General features: G+C 40.6%; 1 protein-coding gene across 2 annotated transcripts in view; it reads left to right on the top strand.

Annotated features, from left to right (window-relative positions):
* The window catches only part of arhgap10 (Rho GTPase activating protein 10), a 52905-nt gene extending 34525 nt beyond the window's left edge, over nucleotides 1-18380 (top strand). Inside the window, exons 20-24 of one of the 2 annotated variants that reach the window (XM_086033239.1) lie at nucleotides 4192-4333; nucleotides 7235-7397; nucleotides 13775-13852; nucleotides 16630-16721; nucleotides 18156-18380. In XM_086033239.1, the coding sequence (XP_085889365.1) occupies nucleotides 4192-4333; nucleotides 7235-7397; nucleotides 13775-13852; nucleotides 16630-16721; nucleotides 18156-18244 (564 nt within the window). In that variant the 3' untranslated portion in view covers nucleotides 18245-18380. The remainder of the gene's footprint in view (nucleotides 1-4191; nucleotides 4334-7234; nucleotides 7398-13774; nucleotides 13853-16629; nucleotides 16722-18155) is intronic. The other variant, XM_086033240.1, reaches the window with a different exon arrangement.
* The last annotated feature ends 2110 nt before the right edge of the window (nucleotides 18381-20490 follow it).

The raw sequence follows: 20490 nt of genomic DNA, 5'->3' as shown, positions 1-20490 counted from the left end.
CATTTGACACAACTGTGGTTCTTGAGGGCTGCTATCCTGCATGCTATAGATGGTTCCCTCCTCCAACACACCTGATTCAAATGATCAGAATCATTATCAGGCATCTGGGATGCTTGCTGATGAGCTAATCATTCTAATCAGGTGTGCTGGAGGAGGGAAACATCTAAAACATGCAGGATAGCGGCCCTCGAGGACCGGAGTTGCCATGCTTAAATAGGTGAAATCCTTGATATTGAGAGACCATATTCCAAAACATATTGTTATATAGTTTTATCACTCCCGCATACTTTAAACATGCAGACATACATTTTTAAACTTATTTTGACAAAAAGGAGTTCGACAGGTTCCAATAAACTGTACTATTCTCCACCTGCCTGGAAGCTACGTATGTGTCCGGCTTGTGTCAGTAACCTAGTGTCAGAGCATTTCTTTTGCCTGCATACAAGTTTATACGTACTGTTTCGGTGCATCCCTACATAAAACAAAACTGAAAAGGTCTGAGAATGTGTCATGTCACCGGCAGACAATCAGAGCCCCCAGGGGACATCGTGATCGACATTACACAAAAAAATCCAGGGTATATTAGGTTGGTATTCAATGGGGGTTCACTGTATTGCTTAAGATTCTTATAAATGGCAAATAAATGTTCCCGAGTAGGTGTGACCCAAGGGTTCTCCAGATTCTCGCTTTCTAACTTGTTGACGGATCATTTCATTGCTAATTTTCTCTCGCCCGTGGTTAGAAACCTCGCCAGTCTCGTCACCTACGAGCCAGCTAGCAAGCTAGCTAGCTCAACCCTTAATTAAGAAGAAATGAAATGCAAGCATCCAAACCCTCACTCAAGGGTGTTTCCCCCCTCCCCCACTCTTGGCAGCCGTAAACGTCAGTCTGAATCCCAGATATTGAACACTGATTTAAACATGTAATATGGTTACGTGTTCATTTGAACGCCTAATCTCTCGATTCATTGTTACTCGTGTGGAACCTCAAAGGAGGGGAGAGGAAAGGTTTGAGATTAGTTTTCTAATCTTTTTGGAGCCGCGCTTAGATCAGACGGTATGCCAACTAAGAGCTTTTAGTGTTGTGTGTGTGCGCGTGTGTCTTTTTCTTCTTTTTCTTTTTTTCCCCTCGGCCTCAATAAATGGAAGATGTAAGGAGAAATCAGCCTCTTCACAAACCTACAGTGAAATAATGGTGAATTCTGATGCTGTTAAAAATAGAAACACCTTAACCAAAGGTATTTGTTTACTGTTCTTAAGGTGAGAAAGGTTGAGCTGAGTAAGTATTTTATTTAAGGAAATTCATAGCAAAATTGCATTCATTTTTTAAAAAAACATGACAAATATTATTGGAAAATGTTTAAGGTTAATAACAATTTTAGAAATATTTTTTTCTTGTTCACACTAATACTTATTCAAATAATTTACCAATAGTCCCTTTTAATTCTCAAAAAACTAAATCCCGTGCATATGTGCGGTTCACTTTTAAAATTCAAATATTAACTTTTTTTTTCTGTGGATCCTATCCCCAGAAACTCACCTCTTCACGTTTTTTTGTCCTCTTTCTAAAATGCCACCAAAGCTCTGTCTAAATTGGAAGATTGTTTAGAACCCGAGGTCAAGGAACCACTGTATGATGAAGTGATACATGTCAAGCTAAGTTTTTTTTAAAAAAGTTTGGACACATTTGCATGCTATTGAATGAGAAGTTTAGCCTCGGTAGTTACTGAAAAATACATAGTCTTCACCACATATGTACAGTATGTGCATCTCAAGGCTATTTCTTTTTAAGGGTGACATTGTAAGTTGAGTTTTTATTATTAAAATTGTAGGGCGGCATGGCTCAGTGGTAGAGTGGTCGTTTCCCAACCCGGAGGTTGTGGGATCGATCCCCGGCCATTGTGACCATGTCGGTGCGTGCCGGTCCTGATGCTGTGTCATCATTAGGTAGATGAGGTACAGTGTAAAGCGCTTTGAGTACCCATGGTAGAAAAGCACTATATAAGTGACAGCCCATTTACCATTCTTATTATAACTATTAATACAGCCTATTATTGATCTTGTGCTGGTGGGGGTCAATTGCTTGGAAAAAGCTGTACAGTTGCGTAAATAAAAACATTCAAATACAGTAATCTTGTTGATTTGACATTGATTGACAAAACTCTTAATGATCCACAATCAATAACACTGTGTCGTGCCAACTCTGGTTACAATGCGCCGAGTGCCTTTTGGAAGTTGGAGCGTGGAGGTTTGGACCGACCGACCGACCGACCGAGCGACTGACAGACAGAAACTTTCCACACAGCCAGAGTCCAACTTCAGACTGTCAATACCCTGCGATAGCAGAGCAGCCGCGTTTTACATTCACCTCCATCTGCCCAGAGAGAGGCAGCCCAAAATCTCAGCCATATCAGATTTCTCACTTTTTTTCCCTCTCTCTGTCTGTCTCTGTCTCTCTCTCTCTCTCTGCCTCTCTCTCTCTCTCTCTCTGTCTCTCTCTCGCTCTGTCTCTCTCTGTCTCTCTCTCTCTCTGTGTCTCTGTCTCTGTCTCTCTCTCTCTCTCTCTCTCTCTCTCTCTCTCTCTCTCTCTCTCTCTCTCTCTCTCTCTCTCTCTCTCTCTCGCTCTCGCTCTCGCTCTCTCTCGCTCTCGCTCTCGCTCTCGCTCTCGCTCTCGCTCTCGCTCTCTCTCGCTCTCGCTCTCGCTCTCTCTCTCTCTCACTGTCTTGCTCCAACAAACTTTCTCATGCCAGCCCCCTGTGCGTCTGCCTCGCCTGTTCACACACACGTTTTCTCTGCCACTCTCTCCCCTCCCCCTACCCCCACATATTCCTCACAGCACCATCCTCCTCATCTCTGTGATCCTCTCGCAGGCTCTGTTGCGAGGCTTCCTCTCTCCGCGGCACACCTATTCTCTTTAAACTTCACTTTTGATGTCTCTATGTAAACACTACTCAGGACAAAACCTCTTTGAATCGGGAACCTGTTTTATTCTATCAGAGACCACGGCGAGTTTCCCTAAAGATACTAACTTAAGTTACATTTTAGGGCGGGGGGGCTTTATTTTTCAACTAGGATGTCTCTTGGCTCCAAGGATCATCATCAAATTGTGCTTCACTATAGATATGCACCTACTGCATATGCCTGGAGATTCATGCATTATTCAATAACGAATGCTTCAGCCTGCAATGTGAGCAAAAGTCTAAAAGAAAAAAAAAAAAAATCCAGAATTTGCATCATGTGCTGCATTCGAGCCTCCTGGAAATTGGATGTAGCTCAACGTTGGTTCCATCTGACCACATCCTCCTCTCTGGCACACTTAGGTGCTGCCCCCTTGAGCAGTGCGTTACCAACTGTTTTCTTGGTTACTGAGGTCCCAGTTGACACTAAATCATTAACAAGTGCCATATACTTTGAGGCTGCTCGCTTACCTTTTGCCTGATCATCCTCACTCCCCAAGATAAAATCTCACATGGAGCCCCACGCTGAGGGAAATTGATGGTCAATTTGTATGTCTTCCATTTTGGAATAGTAGTGCCACTTCCAATAGTTGTCACCTTCTCACCAAGTCTTTTGCTGATGGCTTTGTAAGTCATTCCAGCCTTATGCAGGTCTACAATCTTTTGAGAGCTCTTTTAATGTCATCAAATGGAAAAAAAAATGTTTTGGTACCAGGGACTCCTGACAGGGGAGACATTTTGCCAAGGACCCCCTCGTTACGCCAACTAAACATGAATATCATATGTATGCCTAAATGCCATAGGAATGAAAATGTTTCCTATAATTGAGGGAAAAACAGTAGTAATGTTACTATAACAAATTCAGATATTTTAGAGGAAAAATGTAGCTATAAAAATTCAAATTAAAAAAAAAAATTGACAAATGTATTTGTCTTTTCCCAGTCCAGAAGAATCACATGAATTTATATTTTTTCAAATTTGTGGCTACATTGTGGTTGAAGTGCAGAGGATTGCATTTAAATTTCACTCAATAAAATGCACAACTTTTTAATAACTTCTATCATGTGTGTTTGGTTATGCATTTCGACTGACCTTCCCTCAGTGTATTTTTTTGAGAATGAAGCATTGTATTGGGCATTTTTTGACAACACAACATGCATAGATGCGCAGGGTTATTGCTACAGAAACTCTTGCTAGTGACTTGTTTTCAGCTCATCTTTGCATTGTGTATTCAGATCTTTACAGATGCTCCTGAGTCGTGCCCCCTCTCACCCGCCGCCGAGGTCTTCTCCGCACCCACGAGGCAGTCCAAGAAGCTGAATCGACAGAGCCGTCCACTGGCTGTCTACAACCCACAAGTTATGGACATTCAGACCGGTAGGAGATGCCACCCGTCTTATCGTCTTCATCTAACGTCTATCCACACACACAAAATTTGAACGACTGCAGATGGTCGAGCGCACCAATCACTGCAGTTCATTTTGATTCGTTTTGAGGATCACTGCATTTGACATGCAGTAGTCTGCATGACACCACATTGATTTGTAGCATAATGCCAGAGGCATGTTGATGCTTTTTGTATCTGGATGCAGTCATTTCTGGATGAGGGAAAACTATTTATTTGAATCCAGATCAAGCAAAAAACGAAAACTCGGTTAGAACATATTTGCTAGGCTAGTCATGTCATGAAACAAGGGCCCGTACCATACTAGTGATCGGCAAAGAGGCGTGGGAGGCACAACGGCTGGAGGAAAAATCGAGAAAAACACATTTAGACCTCATATCAAAGGCAAAATGGATACATTTTTAGTTACTGCAGTGAGGAAGTAACCAGCGTCTGAAGATATTTAAGTTCATATGATATATTTTGAGCACATTTAAATGTACCTGGTTCTAAACTCACAAATTGCTATGCTTAAATATTTTTATTCAAAGATCAAAACGATGAAATGTGTATTCTGCTCAGTGTTGAAAAGTACACTTTAGATTTGGCGCAGTATGGACACACTGATTCGATCCCATTCATTATTGACGACACAACCGTATAGAACACTGTGGGAGATGTACGCTTACGTTTTGCTGACAGGTTGCCATTTTTAAAAATGCATTAATGACCAAACTGCAGACGCTCCCTAGTCTAGTTAATTAAAACATTTTTATGTATGATACATTACACCACATCATCTCTTTTTTGGGGTGTTCTTAGTTTCTGTGCATTTATTAAAGTGGACTGAACCCATCTAAATCTTCACATAGGCAAATTTTAATATCTGGGCTGGCTGCTGTAAATCCCTTTTTAAGCTTTTTAAGCAGCCCCTGATAATGGATTTAGTCTACGTTGTCTCATCCGTTGGCTGGTTGAAGGAAATTTAAGACGGATAAAACGAGAGTCTGAGTCTGTGTGACTGTAATACTACATGTGTCCGATAATTCTGACTTCACACACTTGTTGGCTTGCATTACGTCATGTTTATGTGACAAACGGGAACAGGTTGCCGAGGTCAATCCGAGTTTGTCGTCGGGCCATGACGACGCTTTCGCCAGCATTTTTGTTAATCCCACTTTCAGATACAGGTCATCTAAATAATATAAATCTCTCTGGTTGTAAATATACAGTTGTGATATCACAGCTAACTCAGTTATACATTGAACATTGCCTTTTGGTTTAAAGGGGACAGAATAGAAAAATGACTTTTTATCACGTGTCTTCTATTATTTGAAAATTATAGAAATTACACTTCCAAGTCAATTGTTTGTAAACTACCCATTTCTCAAAATATGTGAGTGAGCGGTTCTGAAGTTTACAGTATTGTGATGGAACAGTAGCTCTAATTTACAAGTCAAAAGTTTGGAAACACCTTCAAATCCAAATGGTCTCACAAACACATTAAGAGATCAAGAAATTCAAGCTATTAACTCTTGATAATGTACAGCTGTGAACTCAGTCATTACAGGTCATAAAGGATCATCCACATCATAAATTTGACTGAGAAAATACCAAGATGTTATCTGGGTAAAAGGTGCCTACTTTGAAGAATCGAAATAATAAAACATTCTCTTTTGACTAACATCTTTTTTTGTTTACCAAAATAATTCCATCAATATTTCTTCATAATGTCGATGACTTAAGTATTAATCTACAATTCCGGAAATGTTTCAATACTGAAAAGACACTAAACTAGAGGGTGTTTCCACACTTTTAACTGGTACTCAATCAGTCAATCAATTTTTTATCCAGACTCAAGGACCGCTTCAAATAAAAACAACATACAAAAACAGCACAGCACAGCACAGCACAGTACTATATATAATAGCAGGGTTTCTCCATACGTGACTCGACAGTTAAGGGTAAATATCTGCCATTTGTGTTTAGCAATTTATCTGTTGCATATGCCACATCCATACAGTACATCAGATTTGACAATTGACTTGGCAATTGGGTGGCTTGTTGATGAAGTGCTGAACACACAGACTGTTTAAATGCAGTCAATATTTGGGTTAAATTCAAAATTCTGGTTTCTCAGACATTCATAATGACCCGTTTACATGCTTGAGTGGACAGTTACACCTGTCATGTCTTCTGTCTAAATTGCCGATTTGAGGCGGGGAACGTATTGTTAATACTTGCGCGGGCCACCCAAGTAAACAGACGGCCACCCAAGAAGTTTTCAAGAGAATTTAATAAAAATACATATAAAAAAAAAAAAAAAAAACGGGTCGCGACCGTAGATACCTCATGTAACGTTAACATTGTGGTGACAATTTTTACTCAAATTCACTAGAATGCACGATATGAAGAATAAAATAACAAACTAAATAAAATAACAAAATTGCCCCACCCCCGCCGGTGTCCACCCACCCACGTAGATTTCAAATCTGTGGGAAACACTGAAATTTTATCTACGTTTTGTGACATTTCTGTTGTTATTGCACCTCGAGATTTATCTAATGTAAAATAAATGCCTGGGCTTAATAAAGCTAAAGGAACACTACACTAGGCCATTGTGCTGCCCATGTTATAAATCAATAGCCATAAAATCTGTACATAATTGTTCGGTTTCCTGAGATGAAATGCATTATTATTCCCAGTGTTGCTCTCACTGCTGACACAAGGCTTATTCATTACATTGCCTTTTGATGTACTTTTCCCATACATATTGATAAATTATTCAGCTTTCATATCAGGGGCACAAGCTGTAAAACCATTACCCCGAAAATACTCTGCAGGACTGTTAATTAAGAAAACATATTTTTAATGATCATATGTGTCATCATCAGCCTGCGACACCTCCAACCTTGCCACAGACGAGACGTCGATGGGAAGCAACGAGTCGGTGTCGTCGCAGTCCTCGTCCGCCTCGGCCTCAGAGACGACCCCGCCAGAGAGAAGCGAGCGTTTACCTCTCAACGTCAGCCTCTCCTCGGACAGCAGCAACTCCAGGTGAGTCAGCACGACAAACCGCCCCGACCAACCACCCCCGCCCCCCCGGACTCACACACACACACACACACACACACACGTCCGCACAAAGACACACTTCCACGGGCCCGTGAATGTCGTCCTGAATGTCGATGCGACGGATGAATTGTGAGTTCACGCTTCACATCCTTCTTCTTCTGCTGTGTCATGTCTATGAATTCACCTTGAAATCTTTTACTCGCTAGCCCTTCGCCGACTCCCATCAGTGCCTGACAGAGGGGGAGATTATGCGCTTCCTCTTTCATTCTGACCCCTCTCTGCTTGCGTGTCTGCCTTGCAAGATATGCTGGAGTTCTTCCACAAGTTCTTATTATGCTATTCTTATGCGATACGTGTCCCCCGATTTTGCATAGTAGACAGTAGCGTTGGTGGGACAGGGGTGGCTGGGGAGAAGGGGCGGGGTGGTGGGGCATCCAACTATCAGGAAATCCTCACATTTGGCTAAATTGTTACTGTTCAATAAAAAGCGTTTTTCTCCATAGTACTTTTTTCCCTTTTCTCCCAAAACACACAGAAAATCTGTTTTATCGTGTTTTGTCGTGTTTTCCCAATGTTGGCCCGTCTGTGACTGTTTTATTTTTTGGCCCCGCATTTTCCAAATACGTGACGTGGTTTTGGAAGGATTGAAGGCAAGCAAGCCGGGAGATCATCGTAAATCTTCTCTCTTATTTGCTCGTCGGACAGGTGGCCGCGCGTGGGCCGTGTAAATCGTGTTGACATTGGCCAGATATTCATCTTGCTTACCCCTTCATAGCCACAAGCCCTGTCCCTTTATGAAGACTTCCGCCGTATGTCACCGGGTGTCACCCTGACTTTGTTCGCTCATAAATTGAAGCACGGGCGAGATGGCGATCTGTTAGCAGAGGGCAACGCCCGTGGTGCTGGAACTCGAAGCTTCAGCAGCTTCAGCTTCAGCCTGATCCAAAAAAGAGGTGCAATACGTGCCCTTATAAATGTCTTATCTACATGAAGGTGACTCTGGAAAGCAAGATAATTTAGTGCTGCACAGGAATCTGCATGGTTGTGTACAGGCACAGCCTGACTCAGTACCATGCATTGAATTTTTATTTTTTATTTTTTATTTTTTTGACATTTGCATGATTGTCTCCTCAATTATTCACCCTCAGTTGTCATTCATCTGGGGAAAAAAAATCAGATCTTGTCAATTTTCCCACTGGGGGAGTGATTAAAGATGTTTTTTTTTTTTTTTTATCTTATCTCGCCTGGTCTTCTGAATTCAATGAGGTTCATTGTCGACACTCCACCAAATTTTTTCAATTTGGAAGGGATTAATATCCTTAACAAGATCACAATCAGTTAGCCCCCCAGAGTTTAAATTCTTCACAATACAGGAATATTTGTATGCCGTTTATTCTTCTGACTTAACTTGGGGAACACTGTCCCCGCTCCATATAGAAGACATGTGTCAAACTCGGGTCCCCGCGGGCCGCTGTCCTGCCTGTTTTCCATCTCTCCCTCCTCCAACACACCAGATTCAAATGATCAGGATCGTTGCCTGCAGAGCTTGCTGTTTGATATAGAAGAATGTGAGAGCCCTGACCTAAATCCCTAGATAAAACAAAATATTTGGGATGAACTGCAACAGTGCACGTTAGGGTGAATGTAATGAATTCCCGCAGTGGGGTCCGTGCGGATCCTTTAACTTCGTTTCAAATTCGACAAATTGTGAATATGATTCGCATTTTAGTCTAACGGTTAGGAATGAGCGCTATTTTGTGATTAGAAAACATTAACTATCACAACTACGGAAATACAATTCCATGTCAACAACTTTGTAGAACAAGAAAATGTCTGCTGCTTACCAGAACGAGAGATGAAGTGGGTTCACGGTTTACCAATAAAAATAAGTGAATAAAGGTGCTGATTTAATGAATTTATACTCAAAATATGAACGCCCCAAATTTTTACACACATTGATTTTAGCAATATTGGGATGATGCTGATAACAGTGATCATTTTAGTCTCCATAATCTTTATATAAAATTTTTCGGCCTTTCCATCTCCAGTCAGTAACAAATGCCAATTCGTGCCACCAATAACACTGCAGCTATGCTTACCTTTTAATTTTGACATGAAAGTGTTTCTGTGTGAGGCTTGAAAATGGGAACTCTTCACCCATCTTAGGTTACAATTCATGGGCGGAGAAACTCGATGCGAGGATGCAATAATTAAATTAACCAATTTTGGACATCTCAAGTTGGCAAAATGAAATTTTTGCTTCTTGGACACATTTTTGGAAATAGGCAGCTTCCAAAATATTACTTGGTTGTGTAATTTCATACTTGTTTACTGGCCAGGCACTAGAGAGGCTGAACTATTTGTTTGAAAGCAATTAATATGTCAAATATCCATGTGCATTTTAATTCCGATTAAGGATGGCCTCAATAAGGTCTTAAATTTGGTTTCTCAGACACACACTCAATTGAGCTTTTTTTTCGGTCACCTCCCATCATCTATTGATTTTGACACAATATCTGATCCAAGATATTTGAGGTGTCCAGGTTCAAAGTGCAGCATTCAGTGGATTTTCCGCTTCACAGTTTCGCTACCCGTGTTTCACACTGACATTGTTCCTCTTCTACCTCTTTTACACTAACACCAGTGGTCCGTCCACATGTTACTGGCGGGCAGACTGATGCGAATCATAACACGGTGGCTCACAATTTATATTCCCTGACTACCCAAACGCATCACGCTTGGTACAATGAGCTCAGATTCTCGGTTTTAGCCCACTTTCTTCTAGAAATGCCATAGCTAGCCTTTTTTTCTTTCCTCCCCGTGAGCGGAATGACACTTGATCACCCTCCTCATCCTGTTACTTGGGGCTCCGTGCCGAGATGAAAAAGCCACGGCTGCTGCGGGGCAGGTTTCCTGTCTTCTTAACGAGAAGCAGCAGTCCACGTCTGCTGATGAATTTCTCAACCACTGCTAATCTGGCAACTGTGGGACTGTACCATGACCCAGATCCCAAAAATCTTATACAGTGGATATTCAGACCTACTACCACAGCCATCAGAGCAGTAGACAGCGCTATATCGGTTAGTCCAAATCAACAAATCTTTTGTTCCATTTTGATTGAGAGACGAACATACTGTATTCGTATGTCGGGAAGGAGCAAATTTTTGCCTGGGTTGTTAGTGGAAGTTCTAAAGAGTGTTTGCCACGTGTATTTTCTACAAAATTAAGTCATCAGTCAACAATTTTTTAGGGAAATGTATGATGAATTTGAAATGATGCATAACCTTTTGGGGATAATAATTTGTGGTATACGTAATGTTTGACCTATTAACTCTTTCATTGCCAGCCATTTTCAAAAAAGAGAACCTCTTGAGTAGGGCTGCATGATATTGGAAAAACATGCGATATGCAATATCGTTGAGTATTGCGATATCGATATTGCGATATTTAATGTGTACCTAAAGAAAGGACATTTTTATCTAATTGTCAGACTTTCTGTATTCCAATGAGACATGGCGATCTCATCCAAAAAAGACCCAATGCTGCCATCTGCTGGCCATAGTTTTTTTTACTTTCCTAGTTTAATAATCAAACCAAAGCTGCCCAAGACTTTTGTATGCTAATTCCCATCGTAAAACATAGCGATTGCTTTAGCGCTCCTCGTTATGGTTCCCATTGATGTCATTTCACGTCAATGGCGCTCAAAGTGTTATAATAGGCACAATAAAACATTTTTAGTGGGGCGTCAAGTGTTTGTATTTTTCTGCTATCCACGCATGACAGGGCTCTGTCCATATACTCTTTGAATAATGGATTAACGTTCATATTTAATCTTTGCATTGTATCATCGGCTATCTGCCACTTACCATCTACCAAGTATTATGAGTACATGTGAATATTCCCCACATCACCCATATCAAGAGTCCCCATTTACTACATGTAATTATGTTTACTGAAGAAGCTTTACTCTCTGACTGATGGAGGGAAGCAACAGATGAGCCCCTGAAAAAGCTTGTTGCTATTTTTTGCCACGAGAGCAACAGCAATGAGCAATTTTCCTCGCTTTGGCTTAGCCATAATTGTGACAGCAATTTTTTCCCCCGGATAAATCCATTTGAACTCCGCCGCATTTAACGTGTTTCTAGGGCAGCTACGTGTCCGCTAGGTGTTAACCTAAGCGTGGATCTATTTAGATGGTTTTAATCGTCCTACATCGGGCAGCATAGATGAATGTTGGCGACTTTCGCCTCATCTCACCCTCTCGACCGTGACGAGTGCAAACAGCGGTTGCGCCAAGGTCCGGGTTAATGAGTGGATTTGCTGCACGGCGGCACTCCGTCCCCCACCCCATGCCGATGTGGTGCAGCTCAGCCCCGCAGTGGGCCAGTGCCGCTGCGGAGCTATAAATCACCCTCAAGCGGGGTCCCAACAGAGCGGCCACTGCTGGGTATGGACAAGTTGGGGAAACCGAAACGAGAAAGCCATGCGGAATATCTCAGCACTTGGTTGCGGCCATCTCTCCCGTCCACCGCCAACAAAGTAACCTCGCATCCTCTCGACCTCCACCCCCCCTCCCCAGCCATTCCCTGTAATTCCCTTGATTAGCGTCTCTATGGGAGCGGCAGCTAGGCAGCAATTTGCCCATTATGTGATGTATTAGCGCTGGCCCTGGGGCAGGCATGGAACACAGAGGGACGCCTGGCTTCTACTCACGCTCTCCTTGCCTCCACCCTGCCATTTACCATGGACCCCCCGCCTGGTCCTGTACGTTCACGCCCAAGGCATCGGCAGTTCTGACAGCGGGTGATGTAAAGCACAGCTGAAGCCGCTGATGCTCTGGATTAGGGAGGAAGCGGTTTACCGATAAACCGTGGTATGATTTCAGACGGTTAGTATTAGTGTTTCAAATTGTTACTATGGTTACTAATGTATTTAGCATCTCAGAAAGTACCAGTTGTCTTTTTAAGACGAGACGCGAAAGGTAGAAGAAGAAAAAGGCCAAAAGATGCGACTCACACAAGGAGGGAGAAGATGACGTCAGACGCGCATGTTACTGATTTGCAATTTTGAGAAATGTGGCAAAAGGTATTCCAGGTGATGTCAGTCTCCCAAGAGGACTGGCACAGTTCATTGCATAATTGTACAAATGGGGTATGACATTTAAAAATACACATATGCTGTACATGAATACAGGAACCGAGAAAAGAACCAAACCTCTAAAAAAATGTTACGAATTGCTCATATTTAACATTTTAACCCTAAATATACCATAATGAGCCGAAAACAGTATCCTTGAAAATACGAGACTTATGGATGATTTGATTTCAGAAGAGCGAAAACATACATGGTGAAGCCTCTCCAGACCTTTTGCGAACAACCCAGGTTAAATTGAGCTCGTCCCCAACTTGCAAAGATGTTAAACAGTTGAGACGTGACATTATAACATCTTCATGCAAAACACTACTTCTCTATTATCCAGGGTTTTGGACATAGAAAGTGCAATAATACACCAGGAAGTTGTGAATAGGACAAATTTTCAGTAACTTAAAAAGGATTGGTTCAGATAAAAATAGATAAAAAAAATAAAAACACGACTGAATGAATGAAAGAACGTGAATTGTGTGCTTCTCTGTGAAGGTGTAAAACCGGAGTAACAAGTTACTGGTTCGATGAACCAGCTTGCAGTACAATGAAGATGAAGTGCTTTGCACTGTTCTACATAAGGGGCCTTATTTCGAATTGATATTCAATGAAAATGCGACCTTTAAAAAAATTGTGATACGTCGCCATCGTAGGAACAAACTCTGTCGTAAACCGAGGCGCCACTGTTGTATGTTCTCTATACCATTGGGATGTCTTTGTCTACAGCTACCTTTTATTATTATGTCTGGGGCTGCTTTGCTACATCAGCGTTCTTGACGCAAAAAGAAACAAAAATATGACACAACACAACACTACGATTTGTTCATTATAGCGTTTCTAAAGCAACACATCTAATGTTGGTGACTTACGTTTAGCACAGCGTGACTACATGTGGTCATTGATTCCAAGGAAGTGGTTGGAGTCAAATCGATGGAGGGAGTCCAAGCCGTCGGGTCGTTGCCAGCCTACATGCTGTTTGAACGTACAACACGCTTGCACAGTTAAGGTCGTCTTTGCCTCAGTGAGGCACTGTGAAAGGTTCATGCTTGTCGCCATAACAACGGGGCATCCGCCGTTCTTTGCAATTGCTACCCATGCTGAATAATTTAGCCAGTTAACGGTAGCTCATAAAACTTTGTCACTTTTTGACATAAAAAAGACAAACTCAGCACTTGTTTTTATATTGGGGTGTTAAGCTGTCATATTTCATTCTGCAGAGCATCCATGGCAGCAGCCTCCTGGTTAGCAGAAGGCCAGCATGTCTGCACACCTGACAAAGAAAAACCACTTGAGAGGTAAAAAAAAAAATAATAACCCAAAAACAACTTGTTTCCTTCCACTCTTGCTCATTAATATGACCCGTAATTTTGCCACTATTTGCATGCAACATGAATCCAACAGAAGCATCAACCTCAGGCCATTTTTTTATCAAATGAGAGGCACCTGAAAACTCTTGACATTCTGAGTCAACTGCGGTGAATTTACGAGCCCATTTGACTAGTTTTAGATGCCACGCAAGATATTGTAAATGGCTCAGGCCCTTTCTCTGACCACAAACGTAGAAAATGCTAATAGAAATTGTTAACCTGCAAACTCACTGACCGCGAGCCTGTTGCTTTCCAGTTTTTTTTTTTTTGTTGTTTTTTTTTAAAAACATCTTATCCTCCTCCATTGCGCATTGTTGTTGCGGCTCTGCAGGAAACGAGTATGAAATATTTATCAACCGCGCCGTGTGTTGGAAGCGCTCGGCGCCTACCTGGCATTGCTGCTGGCTTGGAGATAACACTTTGCGATGGCAGGCAAAACAGCCAAATATTTTTTGTTTTTAATCTTTCCATGGAAAGAAAAGCTTTCTTCTATCTCTGTTTTTGTGCTAGCCAGATTCTGAATTCTCAGCTCTCTTTTTTTAATTATTTCAACTCGAGGCCTTTGATGTGAATGCACTGCAGGATTGAAATGATGCAATCACAAATGTTGTCGGAAAATGTATCGACGACATCGTAAAGTGAAAAAAAAAACCATCATCGGGAATCCGAAGTCCTCAGATATACAAAAGCAGGATTCTAATCAGATTTGATCAAGCTGTGCCACAAATAGCATAAACACTCAAGACATCGATAGCCCTCTAAAATGTTTAGAATTGCCTATATTTTGGGTTTAAACTGTGATCACTCCTGATGTCAAACTCATCTCACATTAGCCTTGATAGATAGATAGCATTAGACAGATAGCATTAGACAGATAGCATTTCCACTAACAACCCACACTAAACTTAGCTCCTCCCCCACATTCAAAGCTTATCTCAGTCATTGAGATGAATCACTTAACCCTACTTCTTTGACACCAATGTACTACTTTCCTACTAGACAGGGCTTTGGAGGCATCTTGTGGCATCTTAAAGCCTTTCAGAAGGAGCACAAAAAACATGGATAGGTGAGTTTTTCAGCAAGGATAGGTGAGATAGGTTCCACAGAATAAACGGCAGATTGGTGAGTTTTGTGAATGGATAAGTGTGTATACGCCGGCTATTATTGTAAGAAGTAAACCGGTGCATAATGGCATACTAATCATGAGAAGAAGAAAAAAATGTTGATTGTCAGTTAGTTGCATCTTGGTGATTAAGTTAAATTGGAGTGCACTACTTAGCATATCTCTATTTTTTGTTTGTTTAAAGAGTCATGAACGTAAACCATGAAATAGTTAAAAAATAAAAATAAAAAAAAAAGTTTCTATAGTACGACCTTAACTAAACGCTGCGTTATATGTAGGGCTGTAATGGTGCGGTACAATTGGTATAGAGGGGTACCAAGCGTTTCCTAGAAAGAAAATAGTCTGTTCAATTCAGATTAGGACTGCATCTAACAATTATTTTTAATGATCAATTAATCTGTTGATTATTTTGTCAATTAATCAGTGAATCAGACAAAACATTTTTAAATGTCCATTCCTTATTAAAAAAAACAGGACGCTATTTCAAATTGACGGTGCACAAACATAAATTATTTATGATTAGGTTACTGGTTTGGTCCGTAACATGTTGAAAAATGTGCAATCATGTCAATTATTGTTTTCCAAAGTAAAAGCGATCGTTTTATTTTTTTTCAATAAAAAGATAAATCAGTCCACTTTCATGGAGGACTACAGAAATCGTATTTACTGTTTAGAAGCTGAAATTCTAAGCGTTTTGGGCACTTAAGTTAAAAAAAGATCTACATGATTTATCAATTTATAAAAAATAATTTTCAGTTAATTTGATAATTGATTAGTTGTTGATTCATCAATTGCTGCACCTCTTAATTCAGATTTAATTGTATACATTAATCTTGCATTTTTGGGGAATTCTTATACGAACAGTTGATAGTTTTTTTATTCATTAAGGTCATTCAGTTTTATTTTTCAATAAAGTCCTGTTTATACAAAGATTGTATACCCTTGGATTGCAGTGATTCCCAACCACAAATGTGGTACATTGTCCATTTTAACTGAATCTGTACCCAAATTATTATTTATTTTGTATAAATGATGTATCTTTATCGAACGATGCCAAATGCTAGTGACAGGCAGAACAATTAAATGCTCTTCCCCTAGATGGCAGAAAGAGGACTGTAGTTTTAAATTGTAATATCACCGTTCTCCATTCGATGGCAGACATTGCGCTTACACTCCGTCTCACACTACAATGCGAGTAGGCATAATCATTCCGCAATAATGATCACATTTCAAGTAAGTTATTTTTTTGTGGAAAAAACACAGCGAGTTGGTTTGCTGTTCAGCAGTTTTGTGCTGTCCTTGAATGCTATTTTTTATGCAAGAGAGCCCTTTGCACTGGAGCAAAAATACAGTATGTGTTTTTTTTGGTTTTTTTTTGCTCAAGTTCAAACCCTTTGTGTTAGCTTGCACCCGTAAGAGCACTTAATCAGTCATCAATCAACGAAATGTAGTCAAATACTCATCCCTCGTTCTCGTGCGGAATTTGGTGGATCATGTACTAGGTCTCAGGTCTCAATTGAACCACTAGGTAATCCCCTACCAAATACCACCAGCCTGTTCACTGATTGCCTTCATTTTTCAGTGTCATCAGCAGGAAAGCCAAGGCGGTGTACCCGTGCGAGGCCGAGCATGACTCTGAGCTCTCCTTCCAGGTCGGCGCAATTTTCAACGCCGGTAAGTGTTATCACGCAATAGTGGTCGGCCCCAGCCGGCATATTGGATTGGGAGGAAAAACGAACTCCCAATCTGATCTTCCATCGAACAGAGAGATAAGACGAAAGAGGGAGGAGGGCACGGGCTGGTGGATGGGAGGCTCGGATTTCCTCCGCAGAGGACCAACTGAGCCTTAATCACACTCACAGGAAATGAGGATTAGGTTGTCCTGCAGATCCCACAATGCATTTCCGATCAATTTGATAGCCATTTTTTGACGGGTCTTTGACATAATCACCTGTCATGTTCATGTGCAACATTTCAATACCACAATGAAAAGATAGGAACTCGGATGGCGTTGAATGTGATCAGTAGTGTCTTCCTTAAACCCGCAGATGTAAAAACATAGTTGCAAATCATCTTATAATATTACGTATAAGATTAATACCATAATGCCCACTCTTAATGGTCATATTTATTGCAAGGTCTTAAACTGAATCAAAGTGGCTTCAGAATATCTAAAGTGTGTCTTTATTAAACCTGTAGATAACCTTTTATAGTTTGGAAGAAAAAGTCTGAATATACGGAGCCCATATTGCCACGCTGAGTGGTCATATTTAGTGGAGATTAAAAAATGTAGGTGGATACTGGATGGATACGGTGTTATAAATCAATTTTCTTAAAATACAGATCCCATATTGTTCATTCCTAGTGGTCATATTTAGTGGATGTGAGGTCTTGAATTTTATCAAAGTGGCCTTAAAAAGTCCTGCATTTGACTTTCTTAAATCTGCAGCTATCATAAATATTGTCATTACATTTCCTAAAATATTGGGCTAATATCCCCGACTCCTAGTGGTAATATGTTTGGGATGGGAGGTCTTAAACTTTGAAAAGTGGATTTTAAAATGTCATTAAGTCTTTAATTTAACTTTCTTATACCAGCAGATACCCTCTTTTAATTTAGCAAAAATACTGCCATAAAATGTTTTAATAATACTAAGCCCAAATAACCTGCTCTTATTATTCACTTTTCGGACACGCTGTCTTAAATTTAAGTGCCTTTAAAAAATACCTTACACTTTTAGCGATCAAAATTATCATTGAAGAATGTCTTAAAATAGCGACCACAATGCCCACTCCCATGGCCGTATTTATTAGCTCACATGAGGTCTCAATTTTGTTCCAAATGACGCAAACGTCTTAATAGCTTTTTGTAAGTAGTCATACTTATTGGATGCGATGCCTTCAATCAAAGTGTCCTCAAGAAAAATCACTTCCAGGTGAAATTCTCGGTGAGAGAAGAAAAAAAAAACGTAGCTCTGCAGTTGGTCACACTCACTTGATTCTCCTGTGCTCGCTTCTTTTCTTACCCCCATCCCCTGAACACCCTACCCCGAAACACCCTACTCGTCCCACCACCACCTCCTCCATGCATGTCCCCTCTTTCTGCAGTGACCCAGTCCAGAGAGCCGGGCTGGCTGGAGGGGGAACTGGAGGGCAAGCGGGGCCTCATCCCTGAGAACTATGTGGAGTGGCTGTAGCCTCCAAAACGGACACTATGATGGAATTATCATTATACGCCTTATTCTCACCTGATGTGTTCTCTCAAGCCATGGACCTGTTTTCTTCTTCCGCCCACTTATACATGGTATCCATGAGACCTCCCCCTCCCTACCCTTCACACAGCAGCGTTTTCGGTCCGCTGACGTGCCTTGTCGAGCCCTGATTGTAAACGGGTATGTATGGCCATAAATCATGAACAGGGTTTTTTGCTTGCATATTTTTCACGTTCCAAATGAGGTGCACATCGATTTTGGCCTCCCAAATCTCATTTTATACAATCGGTGCACTTTTTGGCTTTCTTTCAGCAGACATCCAAATATCACACCCCTTTGTGAATCGTGCCTTTTTTTTTTTTTTTTTTTTTTTAATGCCGGATGAGTATCCGTGTCAGCATAAGGAGTTACTTAACTTTCTATTGAGATTATTATTATTATTATTATCATCGGAACCAAGTGTTTTATTATTGTTATTATTTTGGGGGGAGGGCGGGGTTGGTGGTTTTTTTAAGCGTATTTTTAAAGCTCGGTTGCCTTTTCCGGGCAGAGACACTCCTGCAAAACAATGACTTGTTTAATATGATTTTATTTCAACACCCAAAAAAACCTGATTTAACAGTAAATAATCTCATAAAAGTACAGTATTTTAATTAGATTTGTGTGCATATGGTATGTTGATGAATGCCGAGGTTGTTTCACAAGGTTTTGAGGTGGAAGCACATCACTTCAGTTTATGTCACCGGTGGTTGCAATTATTTCAAACGTTGATTTGTGGTGTCATTGTTGTTTGTAAAGGGTCTTGGATTCTTTTTATACACCTTTGATGGGGGCATCCTCTCAACCAATGCTCAATAAAACATGTATTCTTGCAGTGAAATAAATGTTCCAATTGATATCTCTTCAAAAGAATTGTACTAAAGTTCCATTTTTCCATTTAAACAACAACTACAGTACAATCGGTTATAAAATCCTGTGATTACATCTTTGTTTTCTCAAGCCAAGCAGTGGTGCCTGAAGATGCAAGTGACCCATCTTAAAAGTTTTTCAAGAGCTATGGTTCAACTTATTTTTTTGCTTTGATCTGAGATAGCAGCGCACCCAACACTCGTTACAGTAGGCAGAAGTTTGGCAAATAGTGAACAATTCATAAAACAAAAATCCACTCCAAGCTGAAGTTCACTGCCAGACTAAACATAAATCAAAGAATTACATTTTGTGTATGGAGAACCACATTCGGTTGGCTAGCTTAATGCTAACGCTAATTAGCATTTGTGTTGCATTGCAGTACAATTGAAGGGTGGCACACCACGAGGAGCATCATTTCATTGATGCAGTGTGTCTTGAACCATTTCATTCTATTATGTCATGAGTGTGTTCTTATAAATACAATATGTATTGTCTACAATAAATGAGTTAACAGACATACCAGTGAAAGAGCCAAAAGTGTTGTTTAAAATTTAAGATCTGCTGCATGCATAAAGATAATAGGGCTGTTTTTGTCCTGATTTTACCACATTTGATAATTTGTAAGATTATCCCATAAAATTGTCCTTGCTGTCAGAGATTTTTGACTAAAGTGACAATTGTAAACAAAAAACGTAAAAATATTTAGGTAAAAAAAAAATTGTGTGTTAGGATGCCAGAAAACTCCCGAGTCATGGCTCTGTATGGCTCTGTGAATTGTGACATGAAATGGAATGTAGCCAATCAAAAACTGACTTGTCCGAGGAACAAGGAAACCAGCATAAATAAAAACAAACGTAGTTAAAATGGGAACACAATACATACGATATGATCAAAATTGTTCAATGGCTGTTTTTTGTGTGTGTTTTTTTTTATGTTTGTGTAGTGACATAAAACATGTCTTAAGATTTTCTTTTGAAAAAAAATCCTTGCGTGTACCAAACTTCCGATGCTCACTGAGCTGGGGTTTGGCATTAGAACGGTTTTACTCAAGTGTGTTTACACTGTATGCACTGTATTCACACACACGCACACACACACTGATTACATAACCAAGCAAGCTAGCGCTAATGAGATGGGTGACATTTTTTTCCCCTCCATCACTGCCACCATCCACCCTCAAGGCCCTTCATCCTTTTCCTTCTTCCTCCTCCCTTGGAAATAGTGCTGAATCATAGCGGCGACACCAGCCAGACTTTCTGTCAAGTCTGCGTCTCCTCCTCCTCCTCTTCTTCGTCGTCCTAACATTATCTGACTCATCTACA

Source organism: Filicampus tigris, chromosome 6 (assembly GCF_054856515.1).
Source record: "Filicampus tigris isolate MCC_2025a chromosome 6, RoL_Ftig_1.0, whole genome shotgun sequence".
Classification (NCBI taxonomy): Eukaryota; Metazoa; Chordata; class Actinopteri; order Syngnathiformes; family Syngnathidae; genus Filicampus; species Filicampus tigris.
The sequence above is the reverse complement of the archived record's forward strand: the minus strand, read 5'-3'. Positions and strand labels throughout refer to the sequence as shown.